This window comes from Cavia porcellus, unplaced genomic scaffold (genome assembly GCF_034190915.1).
Source record: "Cavia porcellus strain 051 isolate PalLab524CR breed Dunkin Hartley unplaced genomic scaffold, mCavPor4.1 scaffold_3, whole genome shotgun sequence".
In the NCBI taxonomy this organism is placed as follows: Eukaryota; Metazoa; Chordata; class Mammalia; order Rodentia; family Caviidae; genus Cavia; species Cavia porcellus.
Genome location: NW_026947486.1, coordinates 24,887,273 through 24,909,037, shown reverse-complemented (window position 1 = coordinate 24,909,037; position 21,765 = coordinate 24,887,273). Strand labels below are relative to the sequence as shown.

The following is a 21,765-nucleotide window of genomic DNA, read 5'->3' as shown; positions in this document are numbered from 1 at the left end:
CACCAATTCTAGAGGGAAAACTTGATTAGAAGACTAGCAAAAACAAAATCTGTAGCATTCCCCGACTGGTGTCCTGGAAAGGAGTCCTGCCATTTGGGGACAGCTGTCTTTGAAATTCATAATGGCTCAGGACCTTTGTTCTTCCACAGAGTCAGGTCTTTGCTGCAGATGGTGCCTCTGGTGAGACTTCCACATCTGGGACCTCCCAAGGAGAGGGTAATGATTTGCTCATCCCTTCTATTATTACTCTTGGGAGGATAGCTTGAAAAACCTATAAGGGAAAAGACTATGGGATACATGGGCAGAAGGCAGTAAAACACAGATGCAATTGCCACATTTACTTGTCTAAGTGGACTTCATCGGGTTGTATAAGTAAGGGTCTCCATGCTGAAATTAGTGTAATTTCTATTGATCTGTTAGTGATTGCTATGGTAAAATATCCGAGTTACAGTCTTTAAACAAGCCCATATATATCTTTTAGTAGGTTGTCTTTGGACCTGATGATGTTATTTCAATTATATGCCCTTTGAAATGGATTTTCGCAGTGTCAAGAAGTCCATTTCCTATGCACCCTGAACTAGAGATTCACATGAAAATAAGTCAAATGCAAACTTTGAAGAGGGGAGGACTTTAAAATCTACTTTAGCATATAATTGGCTTAATATCATACTAATCCCTAGAGACAAATTGAAAAGATGAAACATTAGTGAAATAGTAGATTACTTTAATATGTTTACTACCCATATGAAGATAATAGCGATATTAGTGAAGGGAGGCATCTTTGCCCACTGTGTGACAAACTGTTAGACTCCAAAATGAATCCTTGTACTTAAAAGATATTTGTCTAATAAAGGAGGCCTTCAGTAGTTAAAATGCAGGGTAACTGCTGGAATGGAGACACATATCTCCATATGTCTGGATATCATAGGAGAATATTTATAGAAGTGAGCATTTGGGCTGAACCAGCTAATTATTTGCTCGGCAAATATAAGGGAAGGTAAATGTTGAGAGAGGGTCGAAAGCATGATTTATAGAACTGTTAGCACAGTATTTCTAGAGTATAAAATTACATGTTAGAATAAGGAAATGAAGGAAGAACATGAACAATCAAACAAACCCTTCTGTTTTGTATCTATATATCATGTGGAAACCTGAGTTATCCTGGTTCTCTGTCCTTCAACCATAGGGTAAAAAGAGTATCCAGCTTATACAAGTTACCCAAAGTACTGGAGAAGTTGTATTCTTTATATTGAAGGCTTGATTTTTGCAGTAGTGTGAAATTGAACCAGTGTTTGACTCTTTTTAGGAGCTTCAACTCCAGAAGAATCCCGGGATGGGAAAAAAGATAAAGAAGGAGATCGGGCCTCTGAGGAAAACAAGCAGAAAGGCAAGGGCAGCAAACCTTTAATGCCTACCTCCACTATCCTTCGTCTTCTGGCAGAATTGGTCAGGTCCTATGTTGGTATTGCTACCCTGATTGCCAACTACAGCTACACTGTGGGCCAGTCTGAACTGATCAAAGAGGTAATATTTCCAGTTTTGCTTAAGATACTAAGTTTCAATTGTTTGAGTGCCTGCTATGTGTTGGACACTTTGCTAGGAATTCATGCATACTAAGTGCACCTTTAAAACGCATTAAAAAATCTAGACCTTTTCCCCAATGTGGAGCCATAGGCTTACTCCAGGAAGTGGTTTAATATTTGTTGTTTTTTGTTTCTTTTGGTTGGTTCATTGATTGGCTTTTGATCTGCAATTTGGAGATTGAAAAAAAGGCCAGATAAAAGTCAGAAAGATCTCTTAGGAGCCTGGTATTGTAATCTTGATATTACAGGATCTTGGTGAAGTTTGGAAAATGAATGGTTGAAAGGATGTTTTAGAGATAGCAATGTCAGGGCTGGGGATTTAGCTCAGTGGCATAAGCGCCTGCCCGGCAAATGTAAGGTCATGAATTTGATACCCAGTACCAAAAACAAAAAATAAATTTCAGTGAAGAGAGAGAAATGACAAGAATTGGATTTGTAGTATAGAAGAGAAAATCAAATCTTATTTATTGTAGATATTATTCCTTTTGTGCATGGCAGCTAAAAACAAAACGGCAAAAGGTTTGAGGAGAAAATGTGGAGTTTAAGTAAAATTATCTAAGAACTGGTGAAATAAACTATATACCTTATACTGCTATAAAGTTGTGGTTCAGAGTTCATTATAACTTAACTAATAATTGTTCGCAGAAAGCCCTGCAATATTGCAGAAACTGCAAATATCCTGTGCAGTTGATTTTTTTTGTTTGTTTGTTTTGGTGAGAGGTTTATAAGTAGCCAATCTGAGAGCCTTGTCGAGTCTCAGTTCTTGCTTGCTGCTAATTGACTACGGCCCAATAGCCCATGTCTGGCAGATGTTTCTGCATCATAACGGGTTACTATACTATGGTTAGCTGTTTCACTGTTTTTTTCTGTTTTTTCCTTCTTAAAATCCTAAGATGCCACCAAAAATGCCTTGCACCTTCTAAGGCTTCATTAATACAGTATTTTATTAAATTATTTTTACTTTTGGGGCTGGGGATTTAGCTCAGCGGCATAAGCGCCTGCCTTGCAAGCAGGCAGTCGTGAGTTCGATCCCTGGTACCGATAAAAACGAAAAAGACAAAAAAAAAAAATATTTTTACTTTGGGAGACAGAACATACTTAGGGTTTAAATGATAAAAATAGTCGTTTATATGCATTTTCCTGACTATATCTAAACTCCTTTTAATAACTCGTGGGTGCTCTAGGAATCTAAGAAGATAGCAGTGTTTACCTTCCACATATACTCACAAGTTCAAAGACAATATGTGTTGTCTTAGTGACCAAGTGTAAATCTTTTTTATCAGTAGAACTTTGGTAAAGAATGAAGTCTTGTTCTATATGTCCTAATACGGAATTATCCTCAGGCTAGATTTTTCAAGTGAGTGGACGCTTTGAGAGACTATGTAAAATGTTCCTTTATGTGTTAAATGACTGTCTGATGCGGTTTTTCCATGCAGGGGACTTCATTTTGTAGGTTGTAATTTTATACTTTGTAAGTAGTGGAGAGTCTAAGAATGAACAAGAGCACTAGTCTTGCAATCTGGAAATAGCTCTGTCTTTTACACTATTTTTATGTTAATCCACATTGGAAATACACAGATCCTTAGCGAATAGTCAACTCTTTCCTAGATAACTGTCAGTTAAGTAGTTTTGTGTTTGAAACTATCACAAATAATGCTGCTTTGAGCATTTTTACACATATGTTTATAAACCTAAAGAACTATTTCTGTTGGGTGGTATTTGGTAGGAGTAGAGTTGCTTCTACAGCATGCATTTGTTAAGAATTAGAAGGTGGGTCCCAAAAGCATTCCAGAATACTTGTGTAAATGATTTGATACCAGCAGCATAGAGAAATTCTGATTGCATCCTGCCAACATTTAGTAATTTTTATACCCACTAGTGATTATAGAGTGAAGACTGCATTTATTGTTGAAATTTGCATTTATTGATAATCTTTTCTTAGGTTTATTGGCCATTTGGATATTCTTTGGGAAGTGTCTATTGAAATCTTGCTGGGGTCTTGCTTTGTTTCCCAGGCTGGTCTCTAGCTCCTGGGATCAAGTTTATCTTTCCAGCTTCAATCTTCCAAATAGCTAGGGCTGGAGGTACATACCACCATGCCTCATTTTAAGTCTTTTATTCCTGTTTTTAAATATCTGGTTTAATGTCTCCAGTGACTAACTGGTAATGGCTATTGATAATTTTTTTGCAAATACTTTTGATAATCTCACCTCAAACGCTATAAGGTTATGGGTATTATCTCTTTTAACAAAGGAGAAAAGGCCACACTGTATAATAGAGAGCTAAAATTAGAATCCAGATCTCTGATACCAAAGCTGTATCTTCTATACTTGGTCACAATGTGTTCCTAAATTGCACAGGTTTTTCCAAATTTTATTAATAATAACCTTAAATGGCATTATTTATACTGTCATTTGGAAAGGAATTTTAGCTTTGTATTTTATTATAAAGCTTCTTTCTAACATAAAAATTACCGGAGCATAGATCATGTAAGAGTCTGACTTTCTTTCCCTTTCTGGGCATCATTTTGCTGTTTTAAGTATCTTTGACTGATTGTGTTGGTATGGACCTCACACCAGGCATATTGCAAATTTAAGTAAAATTACAATTGACTTCTAAAGGCATTATAATACTTAATTAGGAATCAATATTGCATACCTCAGCCTTTCACTGAATTCTTATTGTAGGCCCTTTTCTTTGGGCCTCATATTACCTATGTTTTCAATTGGAAAAATACTTAATTTATCTTAATATGTTTATAGGCTTACTATAAACAATTCATTAAATATCATACATAAAAGCATTTGAAGAAAGTGTGATAGCTATATATGTTAACTATCAGGAAATAATTGTGATTTGTAAGATTTATAAAGCTTCCCAAAACTATTTTATACCTTTGAGCCTTATTTCCCTCATATATAAAGTGGACCTGATAATTTATCACTGGATGACTTGGGGCAAAATTATATGTTTCTGCCTTCTTGCTGTGGAAAAGATATAACATACTTGTCCTTGTAAGCAAATGTCGCAAATGTCACAATTGTCTTTTCAGGACTGCAGTGTACTAGCTTTTGTTCTGGACCACCTCCTCCCACACACCCAGAATGCAGAGGACAAGGACACCCCTGCTCTGGCTCGTCTATTCCTTGCAAGCCTGGCTGCTGCAGGGAGTGGTACAGATGCCCAAGTTGCCTTAGTGAATGAAGTAAAAGCAGCCCTGGGACGGGCATTAGCTATGGCTGAGAGTACGGAGAAACATGCCAGGTAAAACTCTTGCCTGACCTAGTGCTAATAACCAAAAATATCCACTTACTGCATTCCTGGTACATGAAATTCTTTGACCATAAACAAGAATTGTAATTGTACTAGTATTGTACATTCTGGTCTTTTTAAGTAGTTGTAAAGGTGCTTAAAAATACCCAGAGTACGGATTACCATCTGGGGAAAGTGGTCAATCTATTAGAGAAAACAAAAATTTTTTTTTCTAGTCTTCAAGAAGTTGAATGGGCTATGCCTTTTTATTTCCTTAAAATGCTAACACTGAAGAAATAGTTCTGATCTGTTTAGTTGTTACTTCCAAAAGGAAACACAAGAGTTGCATGAGGCTAGGTATTGTAGTCATGGCTTAAGAATGGGCTGTATTCACATGATAGAAATGTCAAACTTCTCTCCCAGGCTTCAAGCAGTGATGTGTATCATCAGTACTATCATGGAGTCCTGCCCCTCCACTTCCAGTTTCTACAGCAGTGCCACAGCCAAGACTCAGCACAATGGCATGAACAACATCATTCGACTCTTCCTAAAAAAGGGACTGGTTAATGACCTGGCCAGAGTACCTCACAGCCTGGACCTGTCTAGGTAAGATCATGGCCTATTTTCAGGCTTTTTGCCTTGTTATCCTCACTAGATTCATAATGAGGAGGCAAGTGGGACATCTTCTGTTGTAGATAGGAGACCAGACTTGGTTGTATTTGGGGTTTTGGGGGGTTGGTGGTTTTTTGTTTTGTTTTGTTTTGTTTGTTTGTTTGTTTTTGGTCTTTTTGAGACAGGGTCTCGCTGCGCAGTTCAGGCTGGTCTTGGGCTCACTTTGTAGCCTAGGCTGGTCTTGAACTCACAATGATCCTCCTGCCTCAGCCTCCCAAATGCCAGGATTACAAACGTGAGCCACCATGCCTGGCTTGTATTTGGGTTTTAGCAAAGCATTTATTTATCTTATTTGGTTACATCATTTGCTGCAAGTTAAAGGTTGGAGTATGCCTTTAATTTTTTTCTTAGTTTCCTCTCTTCTTGATATTTTGAAATAGTCTTACTATGTAGTCAGACTAACATTGACGTCACTGTGTAGCCCAGTTTTCTCAAACTCATAGTGAGCCTCCTGCATCAGCCTCCCAAGTACTCAGGTTACAAGTGTATATCTCAAGAAATCCAAATGGTCAAAAGTAAGAATATAGGTACTATATTCCTACTACCTAGATACCATTGTCACCTTATTGGATATCTTTTCATGTTTTTCTTTGCTGTGTTAGATGTATTCTTTATTAAAGTGTTATATTGCATAACATGAAAGGTCTTCTGACAGATCTTTTTTAATTTTTTACTATTCATAATTCTAACTTGTTGCAGTGACCAGGCTAGTGTCCTGTGAAAGGTTTTACCTTCGGAATTTGTTCTTGTTGCTTACTTGCAGTGTATTTTAACTTGTTTTTCTCAGTTATTTTCTGTGACCTTCCAGTTAGATCTAAGGTTTATTGTAATAGTATAAACATTTCAACCTAGAATATATATTATATATTTTATATTAGGTACATCTCATATTGTATCTTAGTAACACACATTTCTTTGAATCTGCTATTCATGTTAAGACTGACCACTGAATTAAAATGGTAATCATAATTTTACTGTAATATATTACTCCTTTGATGCTAGAATCTAGAACTGTACAAATGTGTAGTTCACTATCAAGAATGTGCTTAACTGATAATCCTTACTGGAGTCAGTTAATTTCTTTGGGGATTTTGAATGGCATTTTTCTGATTTCTCATTCCTTCTAATTTATTAGCTAGCATGTTTTTAATGAGATAACTTCAGTGGGAAAGTCTGATTACCCTGAAACCAGGGACTGAATAATTTGGATCACTTCAGTCATCATTCTTTTTTGTCCCCAACTGATTAAATTTCTGGCCTGTTGAAACCCTTTGGGACATTTAATTAATGTCTTTTATCCTGGGAGAGTGTTTAATCTGTGATCCAATGAGAATAACACATAACATTTTTGTTGTCACAGGTCTTTTAAGGCCAGATATCTTACAGAACTTCTCTCAGTCTATACTTACATAATTCCTCCTTTAAATTAGTTTCATGCTAAATGTTTTTAGGAAAAGTAGTATGTAAATGATGTTTATTCTCTTCATATCACATCAGGAGACACATAGTGTCACTTTGTCTTATTGTTGGTGCTAGATTTGATCACATAGAATGAGTCTGTTAGATTTCCACTTTGTAATTATGGGTAAATTGGTATGAGATCATGTGAAGATCAAGTAAATATATTCAATGTAAATGATGATGACCTATCATCACCATTGTTCTTTGATACTCTTAATTGTGCCTGTGATAATGCTCCCATTAAGTTTCCCCCATTAATTTTTGAAAGCTTTGTGGTACAATGAGAACCCAGGCCTTTTTAAAGAACATATGCATTCAGATAAACAGCACTTATCTGGTTTTACCAAACACCTATTAGGCCTTATACACATCATATTTATAAATCATGTCACATATCCAGTTAGAAGCTCCTATAATCTTTTTACTGAACCCTAAAAAGGCCTGCAAAGTATAGTTTGAAATTCACAGGATTAAAACTTTTATCCACTGGGGGTATAACTCAGTAGAATACGTACCTAGTATTTACATGGGCCTTGAGTATAATCCTCAGTACCATCCACCAAAAAAAAAAAAGATCAGTGTTTCTTATTATACAGCCTGGTGAGACTCAGAAGTAGTTTTCTACTTGCATGCAATCATCTGGAATACATTCTGACTTATAGTTAAAAAATTTGTTTCTTGCATGGTTACAACAAGCCCCCATGATATACAGTGTTGATTTTTACCCCTTCTTTTGGGGGTAGCTCTCTGAAAGCATTTACTTTTTTGTGTAAACAGTAAGTAAAACGTTAGTCTGCAACCTTGTACCTCTTTCTCTATTAGAAGCTTCCTTTACAGGGTCCTTAGTGGACAGACAGTATTTTTGTGCATACTCTACCTTTGTATATTCCTTTATCTCAGTCCCAACATGGCCAACACAGTCAATGCTGCTCTGAAGCCTTTAGAAACACTTTCCCGGATTGTGAACCAACCCAGTAGCCTTTTTGGCAGCAAGAGTGCTTCCAGCAAGAGCAAGTCTGAGCAGGATGCTCAAGGAGCATCTCAGGACTCCAACAGCAACCAGCAAGACCCAGGTAGGGAATAAGAGCCAGTGGATTGGAGAACTGGATGGGTGGGTGTATGTAGTTGCTCTATGGGCACCGGATTACAGCTGCTCTGACTTGATGTTGTTTCCCTGGGAACTTGGTAGTTTCCAGATAGTGGCATGGGAATCTGCCCCACAAAGAATTCTTTCAAATTGGAGCCTTGTTTGGCTCTCCTCACACGTAGCCTTGTCGAAATTTCCTTTGTCACCCATTCGTTTATTTTCTGAGAATTTGTAAACTTGCCTGAGGAAGGAATTGTCTTCACGCTTGCCTCATGGTGCCCAGCACGTAGACACACCCTTTGATTATTTTGCTGGTTGGTTGATTGTTTCAGGCGAGCCTGGGGAAGCAGAAGTGCAGGAGGAGGATCATGATGTCACTCAGACAGAGGTGGCAGATGGGGATATCATGGATGGGGAGGCTGAAACCGACTCAGTGGTGATTGCTGGGCAGCCTGAGGTGCTCAGTTCACAAGAGATGCAGGTAGGGAGGCAGATCATCCAGCATTCCCTGTTGCAGCACTGAACCAAACTCCCAGGTGGTGTGGGTGAGTGAGTACTTTAGATCCTTGCCTCACTGTTGTCTGCTTTGCGGAGGAACACAGATGGTATACTTAGTAGATGTTGAGAAAATATATTTGAACTGTATCAAAGGAGGGATGGGGGCAGGGCCAATGTGCCATGTACTATGAAATGGTATAGATTCAAACCAGAAAATTTAGGGACAGATGAAATGTCGAAATAGAAAGCTGGCCTGAGGCCTTTGGGCCCAGGATCTTATATTTCCTCAGCTCTCAGCATTAATGGAGTCTTGTTAATCAATACCACCTCATCCCATAGCACCAGCTCTCACTGGAGCAATAAAATGGCAGTCTTCTAGAGACCCTAAGGAGAAAATATTGTGATTTCTGGAGCTGGTAGCAGTGGGTAAGGAAATTGGGTCTATGGTGCTTAGCCACTGGCTGTTAGGAGATCTACATGTACTTCTGAACAGCCTAAGACAGCCTTGTATCAGCCAATTGGGATGGACCCATATGTAGAATAGTCTGAGTGTAGATTGGCAGCACATGGTCATTTTTATCCTATTACCACAAAGTATGTGGTTTTTATGTAACATCTTGCATCACACATTATACTAGAAATGTAAGCTCCCTTGCTGGCTTTTTTTAGGGCTTCAGTGCTAGCACAATGATAGACTTATATGCATCCATATGTATGTTCTATTTCTCTCCAGGTTGAGAATGAGCTGGAGGACCTGATAGATGAGTTGCTTGAGAGGGATGGCGGATCTGGGAACAGTACAATTATAGGTGAGAGCCCCAGAACTGAGTATAGTCTTTTTTGGGAGGATCCTTCTTCTTACCATCTGCTTGTTCAGCTCTGCGTACAGGCTCATAGCCAGCCTAGTTTGCTGCTTATCTTGATGTTGGTGATCTTTCAGATGAGAAACTCACAACCCATCTATAAAGCTGTGCAGGTTTAAAGTATTGTGGGGGGCAGGAGGTGACCAGAAGTATAGACAGTAACCTCAAGCACATCAAAAATGTTTATTTTCATAAAAGACTAGAGGAGGCTATAGGTTCAGGAAGTACTTTTAGTTCATAAGTCAAGTCCAGGGGCTTTCTCTGCCTCCGGGTCTCAAATGTGTACAAGGGTGACTAAGGGTGACCCTTTTTAAATCTCAGAGGGAAAGTGACAAAGGTACAGTACTATCACTTTGGTTTCAAGAATATATGTGTTTTTTTGTTGATCAAGAAAATCAAAGGATAAATGGAAGTAGATGTGTGGGTTTTTTTTGTTTGTTTGTTTGTTTTTTTTTTTTAAGCTCATAACCTCGTGCTTGCAAGGTGCCCAGGCACTTATGCTGCTAAGCTAAATCCCCAGCCTAGACATGTATTCTGAAATTTTACAAAGCTTTTCCACACCCAGTATCCTCTATGATTTCACAATTAGTGGGAATTGCAAGACAGATGGGATGATCCCATTTTACAGATGAGCAAACTGAGACTCAGACAGGTAAAGTGACTGGCCAAGCTCACCTAGCTAGTTGGCAGAGAAGAATCCAGGTCTTACCCCTCATCCAAAAAAAAGTACATCTTCTAGATGTACATAGCTACTTAGACACATCCAATCTGGAAAGGGAAGTCCTCTGTTGTTCAGTGAAGGCTCTGCTCTGTAACCTTCAGTGAGCAGAAGTGGAGAAGATGAATCACAAGAGGACGTGCTGATGGATGAAGCTCCTTCCAACCTCAGCCAAGCTTCCACCTTACAGGCCAACCGAGAAGGTGAGAGTGCTGAGGCTAAAAAGGCCTCCCTTCTTGCCCTGCACATCTGACAGACACTATACTAGGGTTTTCCTGGAGGCAGCTGCCCACATGAGTAGAATAAGGAAGGCATCTGTCTGCATGCACTGACATACACCATCCACTTTATCCTCAACCAGTTTTTCAAATATGTTGCTACTACTTACCCAAAGTTTGTCACTTCTTACTTGGTTCACTTTCTTCTCACCCACCTGCTATCATTGCTCCAGATTCCCTCTTAGCAGTAAGATGCAGTCAGTAGCAAAGTAGGGCTGAAAAGTCAAGGGAGCACCATCAGACTTGTCTAAATCCTAGAAAATGAGCTCCTTGAGTACCACCCTTGAGCCGGCCTCCACATTCAGCCACCCTGCTCGGTGTATTGATGCAGATTGGCACTCTAAGGACATCAGAGCTAGCTTGCTCAGTCTATCTATCACCTCAGATCTGATCCTTCCTCTCCTAGTGTCAGATATCCCATCACCTTCCCACTCAATCTGCTGGCCTGCTTAGTAGTATGTGTTCTAGCTACTCAGTGTAGTCCTCCAATGTGCTCCCTTTGTTTTAGATTCCATGAATATCCTGGACCCTGAGGATGAGGAGGAGCACACTCAGGAAGAGGACAGCAGTGGCAGTAACGAGGATGAGGATGATAGTCAGGATGAAGAGGAGGAGGAGGAGGAAGATGAGGAAGATGATCAGGTGAGGGGGGACTTTGTTTGGGTTGGTTGAAATAACCCCTCTTCCATGGGAACACAACTGCAGAAAAACAACAGTCTGGGTTACTAGCTAGCCTCAGCACCAGCCTCCCTCGTGTGCACTTGTGGCCATCACATCAGACTTCAGAAAACCTTTACCTCCCGCAATTCTCCATCTCCTATTTTCCCTTAAGGAGGATGATGAAGGTGAAGAGGGAGATGAAGACGATGACGACGATGGCTCTGAGATGGAATTGGATGAGGATTACCCTGATATGAACGCTTCTCCCTTGGTCCGATTTGAGCGCTTTGACCGGGAGGATGATCTCATCATTGAGTTTGACAACATGTTCTCCAGTGCTAGTAAGATACAAGGGCTCAGCTGGGTTTTATCTCTTGATTCTTATACCCTTCTCTAGGGTACACCAAATACTGAACCAAAACAACTATCAGTCTGATACAGACCACATTTCTTTTACTATGCTGACTTCCTGGGGCACGGGATATCTGGATCCATCTTTCAATAGCATATCCTTAGAAAAAGGACTAGTAAGAAAGAGACTGCTTTTGTAGTAAACAGGTAACCCATTTTAGAACCTGGATAACTTGATCATTTTGCTTGTGAGACCAAGGCTGACTGCAGCATGCACCTGCATACACGCTACAGTGATTGGGCAATCAGCTTTTATTTTCTGTAGCACTGGATCTTGAGGTTTTGGATGAACACCTTTGAGCTTGGCATTGGGGAGTGGATTTGAACATACTCTTCATCAAGGATGCATCTTTTTAAGGGAGAGTGAATCTCTTCCTTCTTCCCCTATTAACATCAAAGTTCACTTTAGATGTCATTTAAAATTAAGTTCTTTGACTCAGGCTGTCGTGATAGGACAGGTCTTGACCTCAAATGAGAAATATAACTTAGCAGAGAACACTTCACTGTTCTGGTATATTGTCTTGGCCAAGTATCTCTTCACCTCTTTGAGCCTCAGTGTATCACCTGTACATAAAAAATGTTAAAAAGAAAAAAAATGGGTTAGATTATCTAATTTTCAAGATAATCTTCCATGATTTTCTTCATTTTTGTGATTTTCATTTATCTTCCTTATGGTTGAACTTCTGTCTGTTCAACAAATTGGACAGATATTTGAGGTGTGCATACTGGGGATAAAGCAGTAACAGAAAGTAGTTGTCACTCATAGGAGCATATGATCTGTTAGCAATATTAACTTAGCAGGTATTATGTCATAATGTGGTAAGAAAGCACAAATTAAAGGGTTATCTGACCCATTCTCTGGGGTATTAACAGGGCAAGTGACATCTCAGGCCAAGAAAAAGAGCAGATGCAGGAAGAGAAAGAAAGGTCTTCAAAATGGAAGGAGCAGCATGTATATTGAGAGGCCTTAAAAGCATCATTGTAACTGTAGTGTGGAGAATGGATTGGGAGAAGGTACTATTTAGGAGACCGTTTCAATGTCTAGATGAGAGATGATGGCAGAAGCTATGATAATGTCAATGATTAGATTATTTATGAGAATGAGGGAGAAAGGACAAAGCTCAGGTTTCCATATGAGGAAGTAAGACCCAGGAGACATGATTCTGTTTGCATAACCATGGAAGAACTGTCTTTTTAGCACTGACCCATTTTTGCATATTATCCTTACAGCAGACATCCCCCCATCCCCAGGAAATATCCCTACCACCCACCCATTGATGGTACGCCATGCAGATCACAGTTCCCTGACACTGGGTAGTGGCTCCTCCACAACTCGTCTCACTCAGGGCATTGGACGCAGTCAGCGGACCCTGAGGCAATTGACAGCCAATACAGGCCATACCATTCATGTTCACTACCCTGGGAATCGCCAGCCCAACCCTCCTCTGATTCTCCAGAGGTAAGTTACAAAGATCTGTTGGACCCATTGGTTCTCTTATAAGAATCTTCACTGAACTTCAGCATAGTCTTGACTGTTGAGGAAATAGTCCCTCTCTTAATTCTATTATCACACAAATAGCGTAAGTGTCCCATTTCTTTTTAGGGTATGTGTGCAGACTTCGGTAAAATATATATCCTGTTCTTTCACTTGAAAATCCTGTACATACATTCAGCTATTAAGCATCTCACATGTCAAGCACTTGACATTTTGGACAGGACAACATTCCTGCCTTCTAGCTCAAAGTTAAGTAGGAGAAACAGGTTTTAAAAAGTAAAAAAGAATCGTTAGTACTATACAGTACAAACTACAGAGGGTACTACACCCTAACAGTGTACCTGACACACAGAAAGTTGATACTCCCATACCAGGAGTTACAAAACAGTATGCAATCTCAATCCAAATAAAATTCTCTAATTGATCTAATGGTCAGGAAAGTAAGAGTTATATCAGGTCCATAATTGTGTTGTGAATTTAGTAGAGAAACAAATGAAGGCTTTCGCAGTAACAAGTTGGTAATGACCCTGGGTACTTTACTAATCCTATATAGGTTACTTGGTCCCTCGGCTGCTGCTGACATCCTTCAGCTGAGCAGCAGCCTTCCCCTACAAAGCCGAGGCCGAGCCCGTCTCCTAGTAGGCAACGATGATGTCCACATCATTGCCCGGTCTGATGATGAACTGCTAGATGACTTTTTTCATGACCAGAGCACAGCTACCAGCCAAGCAGGCAAGTTTGTGTTGTAAAGAATGTAGAGTATGTCATTCTTTTTCCTTACTGAGAAAAAAACAAGAGTGTCTACCCTGGAGAAACCACATGCTGTACGAAAAGAAACCACCCGCCAAGGACAGCGTAAACTTTATTTGTCTCTATATACTTTTTCTATGCCAGGCATTTTAATAGATTATGGGTCTTGTTAAGAAAACTTGTGATTTCTAGTTCTTGTGACACTTTTCAGGGCCAAAAATCTTACCTTTGTTCTACAGGAACCCTGTCCAGCATCCCTACAGCCCTGACACGCTGGACAGAGGAATGCAAAGTTCTTGATGCTGAGAGCATGCACGACTGTGTTTCAGGTGTGTGGCAGCTTGGTTTATTTGGTTATCAGGACAGTAGTAAGCCTCCAGCCGTAGGTAATAAGGTCTCTAGATAGACCTTGTAGAGAGTTGTTGCCCTGATTCATGGTGCCCTCAAATTCTGCTGTGGTCTTCCCAGCACACTGCTTCCCCCAAACAACTTACACTCCTTTGTTCTCTGCTGATCTTCTCTGCTAACAGTGGTTAAAGTTCCTATTGTCAATCACCTGGAATTTCTGAGAGATGAGGAACTGGAAGAGAGGCGGGAAAAACGCAGGAAACAGCTGGCTGAGGAAGAAACAAAGATAACTGACAAAGGCAAAGAAGATAAGGAGAACAGGGACCAGAGTGCACAGGTGATTCCCAGGAGCTGGGAGGACTCAACTTTGCCTTTTTGTTTGTGGTACCAAGTCACTTAAGAATCATAAAACTTTTGCATTAAACCTGGGAAATTTCTTATTCCAAATTCACCATATATATACCTGAATTTTGGGGGAAAAAAATTCAAATCCAGAGAAACAGTTGTTTCTTTGGTGTCTCACTGGAAAATCTTGTGCCAGAACTAGAACATGTCCTCACTTAATAGTCACACCTAAACAAACAAGTTACATCATGTACAGTTACAAGTTTTCTATGATAAGTGTGATTATTATATATACCAGAAATGTACTAATAAAATCTGATTGGGAAAAAATAAAACAGTCACATCTCATAGTCTGTGTCCATGGACTAAAGCCAGACAGGGAGGAGTCTCTGATGCACCTAAGGCTCTTGGTTGTTTAATTCCATTTCCCAGTGGTCTTTCAGTATAAGAGGCCTTAACCAGGATGGCCTTGATTAAATCATTTGAATAAGCTTGGTTTAGGTGTCAAATTATAGAAAATATATACCTTAAATCCCATCACCATATGCTGCTTTTCTTAGGCCTTAAATTTGTGTGATAGCTAATGTGACTTTAGTTTAAAAGGCTTAACTTACATATTTTTTCAGAAATTTGTGGGACCTCAGACATTATAGCTTTAAAAATATATGAGTAAAACTAATAGAAGTGCATAGCACTTAGACTTAGGTATAGTCAGGGTAACAGGTAGATTAAAAATAAGGATGCTGAAGTCTAGGGTGTAAAAGCTTATCCAGGACCTTGAAGCCAACCTCAAAACAGTATGAAAGGTAAATAAGGACATTTGAGTGTTTAGTTATAACACGTTTGATCTAACAAATACTTTCATATATAATTTTGTGCCTTATAAACAGGGATATTGTTTTAAATACATGAAAGAGGATGGAAAATTAGCAAACCAAGTATACAGCCAAAAAAAGCTATACCAGGGCTGGGAATGTAGCTCTAGTAGTAATTTCCTAGCATATATCAGATGTGATATCCTGGGTTTGATCCCCAGCACCGCCCCCCACCCCCGAAAAAAAAAAAAAAAAACAAGGGTGGATGAAATAAGCCCAAGGAAGGGAGATAGATTAGTTTGATAACTGTCCTTTCGCCGCTTGGCCAAGCCATTTTTCCATCTAATTACTGAACTTGTGGTTTAGGTTACTGGTGGCAAACTTAGGTCATGCATGCCACAGTGCCATCATTGAAAGCTCTAAAAGGTTTACCATCACTGATCCAGGTGAGATATGGTGACTCACAGTTTGATTTCTATCTTGTGTGCTCACAAAAGTCCCACATTGGTCTGTCCCTTGTCTTTTTAGTGTACTGCATCTAAGACAAATGACTCCAGTGAACAGAATCTGTCAGGTAAGTCTCCCTTTCCCTGTTTGTTAATTGATTACTGGGATTTGTTTCCTGTCCCAAGTAGCTGGTCCCCCTGAGCTGAAGATGGATTCTGGTGCTCTGTGGGATGAGGTAGTAGATTGTATAGTTTTAGGGTCATACCCCATCTTGGAGATAACTATACAGTCTACTGTCTTTCCCACGGTGGCATAACTCTCCTCTGAATGGCTCTGCTCAGGTTCTTACTCTGGTATGCTGTACTTATTCTGGCACATGTAGCAAGGTCATGTATCTAGTTACTTTCTTCTAAAACAGAACATGTACATCCTTCTGGTGATTGTTTCTTTGGTGAGCATGGTTATTCATATTTTCTTGTTCTTATGTGACATAGGTGCTCAAATGCCAGTGGAAATGAACAAAGTAAGGGTGGTTTAATGTATTTTTGTTAAAGCTAAACTTACGACATTCAAAGGGCTGTTCTTATGTTTAGAGATGATATCCTTTGTGTAGTTAATTGGTGTCAAAATATTCTTACTAAATGATAATTGATAAGATTTATTTTCTTACCTTAATAAGTAAACTAAAAGTTGGTAGCCCCTGTTTTAGTCAGTCTCTTTCGCTCGCTCTCTCTCTCTCTCTCTCCCCTCCCCCCACCCCCAGTTTGTTTGTTTTTTATATCTTACTGGTTCATGGCATCTAAAAGTCCAATAACATGTTGGACTGTGTGCTTTGGGAGATGGTAGCTTTCTGGGCTAAATGAAGTAACTGTTGTTTTCTCCTTTTAATTTTCTTAAACAGTGCTCAGTAGCCATTTTGTGACTAACAACTGGTCCTTGTGGTATCATATGTCTCCCTCACCCCTATTTCCTCAGAACTTCCTTCTGCTTCCCTGTATCTTCTGTCTCCTTGAGCACTTCAGTTGGGAAATGATTGTACCAAAGCCTACACAATGTTTTTTAAAGCAGTAAAGGAGGGTAGGTTTCCTGGTGCCCTTAATCTAGCAAAAAGTTTCTGAAGGGTCTGTCACCCGATAAAATGCCCTTTTACCTGCTGCCCTTATTAAAATATCCCGCTTGTGCTGGGGTGAGGTAGTAAGTTGTATTGTTGTGGGGTAAGGATTTAAGGCCCCATTAAGAAGATAACTATACGACTTACTACTTTCCCTGGTGTATAGCATACTCACTTGAGTCTTGGCAGTGTTGCCTCCATCAGACAGAGTTGTAGGTATTCTTTAGATAATGGAAACTGGGAAAAGGATTGGTGGAAGAGGCTAGACAATATTTAGAGCAAATAGATAGTAGTAAAAAGTGACTTATCTTTCATTGATTGGAGCATATAACTGATTATTTTGTCTTTGGGCACAAACACAAATACTTTGCTGTTTGACTATACAGTGACTTCAAGCAGAACAAGAAAGAAAGGAATCAAATACACTGTAGGAAGAGTTTTAAGGGAAATTCAGTTGCTCACTCAATGCAAATAAGGAAATAACAGAACCACAGACTTTTGATAGTAAATATTCTATTTAGCTACAAAGACATTTAGCCTCACCCTATGTGACCTGCAGTCTTTCACCTTATACCTGGGGCATAGAACAAATTTTATTCTTAGGCTCCACAAAGTCAGATTTCTAGTTCTTAGAATAGAGCTAACACTGCTTTTAGCCTTTGTCCTGAGTATACCAGACCAGCTAAGAGCTATTCCTTGGAGCAGTTGGTTGTGTGAGGTAATCCTATGTTGCTGGCTGAGTGAGATAATTATAAAGCTACATATGTTGATTGGGACAGTCATTGGCTGATTTTCCCTTAATCCCCTTTATCATTCTTTCCGAGAAAGATGGGACTCCTATGCCTGACAGCTACCCAACAACCCCATCTTCAACTGATGCAGCTACATCTGAATCAAAGGAGACCCTTGGTACTCTGCAGCCCTCACAGCAACCAGCACTCCCACCACCACCAGTCTTAGAAGAAGTTTCTCAGGAGCTGCAGTCCCCAGCTAGAGAAGGGGGAAGCTCTGCACAACTATTAATGCCTGTAGAGTCAGAGGAATTGGGCCCCACAAGGCCAAGTGGAGAAGCAGAAACAACTCAGATGGAGTTATCCCCAGCTCCCACTATAAGTGAGTAGTTTCAACTTTTAGGGTGGAACAGGAAGGAAGAATGGCTATCTTTGTAGCTTTTCTCTAAAGTCCTCAATCAAATATGATCCCAACTTGTACATTAACTTTCTTAGGTGAAGTTGAAATTTCTCCTCTGTGTCTTCAAGTGATTATAGTTGAGTATCTAATGACACTGATGAGGATACAGCTGTTTATTGAGGCATTTACTCTGTTCCTGTGTTATCATGCTAGGCTTATTATTTAAAAATTGCACATATGGCAAGCCTTGTTTTCTGTGTTCCATGTCATGCTACCTACTACTTGTGGTGTACTCTGGAGAAACATTAAGAAATCATTCCTTATTTTTCCCTTTAAGGAACTTGTTTATTTAGAACTGGGGGCATGCATATATAAATGGTACCTGTAAGAAATCTCAAGTGATAGAATCCCTTGTAGAAGGTGACTAGGGAAGATATTAGACATGCCTGAATATAGGAATTGTTGAAGAAATGATAGAAAAGGCTTAAGGTAAGCCTTAAAAAAACAAGTGAGATCAGTTAGGGCACAGAAAAAACCATCAAGCGATGAAGATGCAGAAGTGAAAAGTCTAAGCTAACTACTATGAAGAGAAGCAATCCTACCAAAGCCATTGTTGAGTTGTTATCAGATTCCTCCCAAGCAGAGTTCTAACCTCTCCCTGTGACTTCCTTCAGCCTCTCTTTCCCCAGAGAGAGCTGAAGATTCTGATGCACTGACAGCTGTCAGCAGTCAACTGGAAGGCTCTCCCATGGACACTAGCAGCCTGGCTTCCTGTACCCTTGAAGAGGCTGTGGGTGATACCTCAGCAGCTGGCAGTTCTGAGCAGCCCACAGGATGTGGATCTACTCCTGGGGATGCCCTGCCTGTTGTTGCTGAAGTGCAAGGCAGGGCTGGTGGGACAGGTGAATCTACCCAGCCACCCGAGGACAGGTAAGCACTGTGTACAAGAGGAGAGTGAGGAATGTGTTAGAGGGCGTTTGAAGCTTGCAAAGATGTTAACAATGAGCATGCTTATAGGGAGATAAACCTGGTATCTGTGAGAAATGGATACTGTTAGGAATGTTTTCTAAATGAGAAAATGTACTATAGAAAACAACCTGAGAATTGATTTCCTTCAGCTCTCCCCCTGCTTCCTCTGAGAGTTCTTCCACCAGAGATTCTGCTGTGGCCATTTCTGGAGCAGATTCCCGAGGAATCCTAGAAGAGCCACTGCCTTCAACAAGCAGTGAAGAAGAAGATCCCCTTGCTGGTGAGTTCCATGTGTGTTTAGGCTGTCTTGGGTTCTAGTAGTTATTTGTGTGAAAATGTCCACTAAACAGTTCCATCCAGAAAGAGGGCATCTGTGTGGGAAGATTACCAATAAGGGGATATTTATGTTGCATAACACAATTAGCACAAGCTTGGGAGTCACAAACTAACCTTAGATCTCCTAGATTTCCCCACTGTGCTACTTCTACTATTACAACTTAGACCATCACTTAATTTCTTCTATCTCCATTGATACTGTTTTAGGCAGCTTTCCATTAAAATACCTCAGATAATCAACCTTAAAAAGAGGGAAAGGTGCCGGGCATGGTGGCGCACTCCTGTAATCCTAGCACTCGGGAGGCTGAGGTAGGAGGATTCTTGCAAGTTTGAGATCAGCTTGGGCTACAAAGTGAGCCCAAGACCAGCCTGGACCACATGGCAAGACCCTGTCTCAAAAAGACAATGAATCAATCAATCAATAAATAAATAAATAGTTTTATTTTGGCTCACAGTTTTGGAGGTTTCAGTTCTTGTCCTATTGCTTTTGAGCCTGTGGTGAGGCATATTTCATGGTGGAAGCACAAAGTGTAACAAGCTTCTTACCGCACAATGTGACCTGCTCAGAGTCGTAATATACCCTTCAAGGGCACTTCTTTTTATCCAACTGAAAGACTTCCCAACTAGGCCCCACTTCCTAAAGGTTCCACTATCTCCCAACGGCACCACAGCTAGGGACCAAGCTTTTAACACATGGGCCTTTGGATCCTAGGGAGAATGTTTCACTGGCATGGCTGAAATACAATAAATGTTCAAGAAATGATAGAAAAGGCTTCAGCTGAGTCTTTAAAAGCAGAGGAGATCAGTAAAGGCACAGAAGACCAGAAGAGGGATGCTGGTAGAAAAGTGAAGTCTGAGCTACTCTTACAGAAATAATCCTACCAAAGACTTTTATCCACTGTGTTGCTCATTAAAAATACACAAAGCTGATTTCCTTCAAGCAGTCCTTGGATTCTTTTTCTCTTGGGCATCTCCCTCAGGTATCAGTCTTCCTGAAGGTGTGGACCCTTCTTTTCTGGCTGCTTTGCCTGATGACATCCGTCGGGAAGTTCTACAGAATCAGCTGGGCATCCGTCCACCAACCCGAAGTGCTGCCTCCACAAATAGCTCAGCTACTACAGTGGTGGGAAATCCTGGTGTGACTGAAGTCAGCCCTGAGTTCCTGGCTGCCTTGCCTCCAGCCATTCAGGAGGAAGTATGTAAGCGGGCAGATGATGGGGCCAAGTTACCTGGCAGGAGACAGAATGCCTGCATTCACTTCTACCCCATAGGTACTGGCACAGCAGAGAGCTGAACAGCAGCGACGGGAACTGGCCCAAAATGCCAGCTCTGACACCCCCATGGACCCCGTGACCTTTATTCAGACTCTGCCCTCAGACCTACGTCGTAGTGTTCTAGAGGACATGGAAGACAGTGTGTTGGCTGTAATGCCACCTGACATTGCAGCTGAGGCCCAAGCTCTCAGACGAGAGCAGGAGGCACGGCAGCGGCAGCTCATGCACGAGCGTCTGTTTGGGCATAGCAGCACTTCAGCACTCTCTGCCATTCTCCGCAGCCCAGGTAGAGAGAGAAAAATGGGAAGGTGTTGGCCAGAGGGAGTTCATTGCTCATAGATCCAGCTTGCTACCTCCCTTCTCCATTCTCAGCTTCCTTTTTCTTTCCTTCCAGCTTTTACCAGTCGCTTGAGTGGCAACCGTGGTGTCCAGTATACTCGCCTTGCTGTGCAGAGAGGTGGCACTTTCCAGATGGGGGGTAGTAGTAGCCATAACAGGTACGTCTATCTTTTTTCACCTTACTTCATACTACTCGAATCTGATCCAACTTCATTAATTTTATAAGCATGAAAGCTGAAGTCCTCAAAGATAGGCTGGATGACCGCTCTAGGCTATTCCTTAAATAAGGAGGAGAGCCTAATCTTTGAACAAAAGACCAGAATTACAAAAGCAGGCTGGCAGCAGGTGTTAGTCATAGTTTTTTTTTTTTAACTTTGAAACTTTTTTTCTAACTTTTTATCAGTACCAGGGATCGAACTCACGACCACCTGCGTGCAAGGCAGGTGCTTATGCCCCTGAGCTTAACCCCCAGCCCCATTAGTCATAGTTTTAATAAGGCATTGCTACCTGTCTCCCATGCAAGTAAAATAAAGCAAGAAACTGCTTGCCTTGTTGGTAATGTCTAAATTGGAGAAATAGAGTAACTTATTAGCTGTGCCGAAGCAGAGTGGGCCCAACATGCCAAAATGTAAAAGGAAAGGTGATTTTCTTTGAGGCAGGCAGTCTTCTGGTGGTCTAGAGAGATCAAAAATAAGCATTATTTCCTAGACATTAGATGCAGTCAGACTTTTGCCAGTCAGTGGATAATGCAGGACTCTATTCCCTTCTCAGTGGTCATGAGATATAGGACAAGTCGCTTATCTCTTTGTTCCTGTGGTTCATCATCTCAAAAATGGGTGATTTTAAAGGCTGTATAGCAGTGCTGTGGGGAAAGTTACAAGACATTATAAAGTACCTGGTATACAGTAGACACAATTCAGGC

At 40.5% G+C, this 21,765-nt stretch overlaps 1 protein-coding gene across 13 annotated transcripts in view; it reads left to right on the top strand.

Moving 5' to 3' along the window:
* Huwe1 (HECT, UBA and WWE domain containing E3 ubiquitin protein ligase 1) overlaps positions 1 to 21,765 on the top strand; it is a 142,849-nt gene that overhangs the window by 106,053 nt on the left and 15,031 nt on the right. For 12 of the 13 annotated variants that reach the window (XM_063245925.1, XM_063245922.1, XM_063245923.1 and 9 more), the window contains 21 exons: positions 150 to 216; positions 1,307 to 1,524; positions 4,636 to 4,847; positions 5,259 to 5,441; positions 7,869 to 8,041; positions 8,388 to 8,536; positions 9,287 to 9,362; positions 10,239 to 10,337; positions 10,921 to 11,054; positions 11,245 to 11,413; positions 12,714 to 12,942; positions 13,532 to 13,710; positions 13,968 to 14,057; positions 14,259 to 14,413; positions 15,765 to 15,810; positions 17,623 to 17,907; positions 18,600 to 18,855; positions 19,044 to 19,174; positions 20,211 to 20,425; positions 20,502 to 20,790; positions 20,899 to 21,001. In XM_063245925.1, coding sequence (XP_063101995.1) covers positions 150 to 216; positions 1,307 to 1,524; positions 4,636 to 4,847; positions 5,259 to 5,441; positions 7,869 to 8,041; positions 8,388 to 8,536; positions 9,287 to 9,362; positions 10,239 to 10,337; positions 10,921 to 11,054; positions 11,245 to 11,413; positions 12,714 to 12,942; positions 13,532 to 13,710; positions 13,968 to 14,057; positions 14,259 to 14,413; positions 15,765 to 15,810; positions 17,623 to 17,907; positions 18,600 to 18,855; positions 19,044 to 19,174; positions 20,211 to 20,425; positions 20,502 to 20,790; positions 20,899 to 21,001 — 3,458 coding nt within the window. The remainder of the gene's footprint in view (positions 1 to 149; positions 217 to 1,306; positions 1,525 to 4,635; positions 4,848 to 5,258; positions 5,442 to 7,868; positions 8,042 to 8,387; positions 8,537 to 9,286; positions 9,363 to 10,238; positions 10,338 to 10,920; positions 11,055 to 11,244; positions 11,414 to 12,713; positions 12,943 to 13,531; positions 13,711 to 13,967; positions 14,058 to 14,258; positions 14,414 to 15,764; positions 15,811 to 17,622; positions 17,908 to 18,599; positions 18,856 to 19,043; positions 19,175 to 20,210; positions 20,426 to 20,501; positions 20,791 to 20,898; positions 21,002 to 21,765) is intronic. The other variant, XM_063245932.1, reaches the window with a different exon arrangement.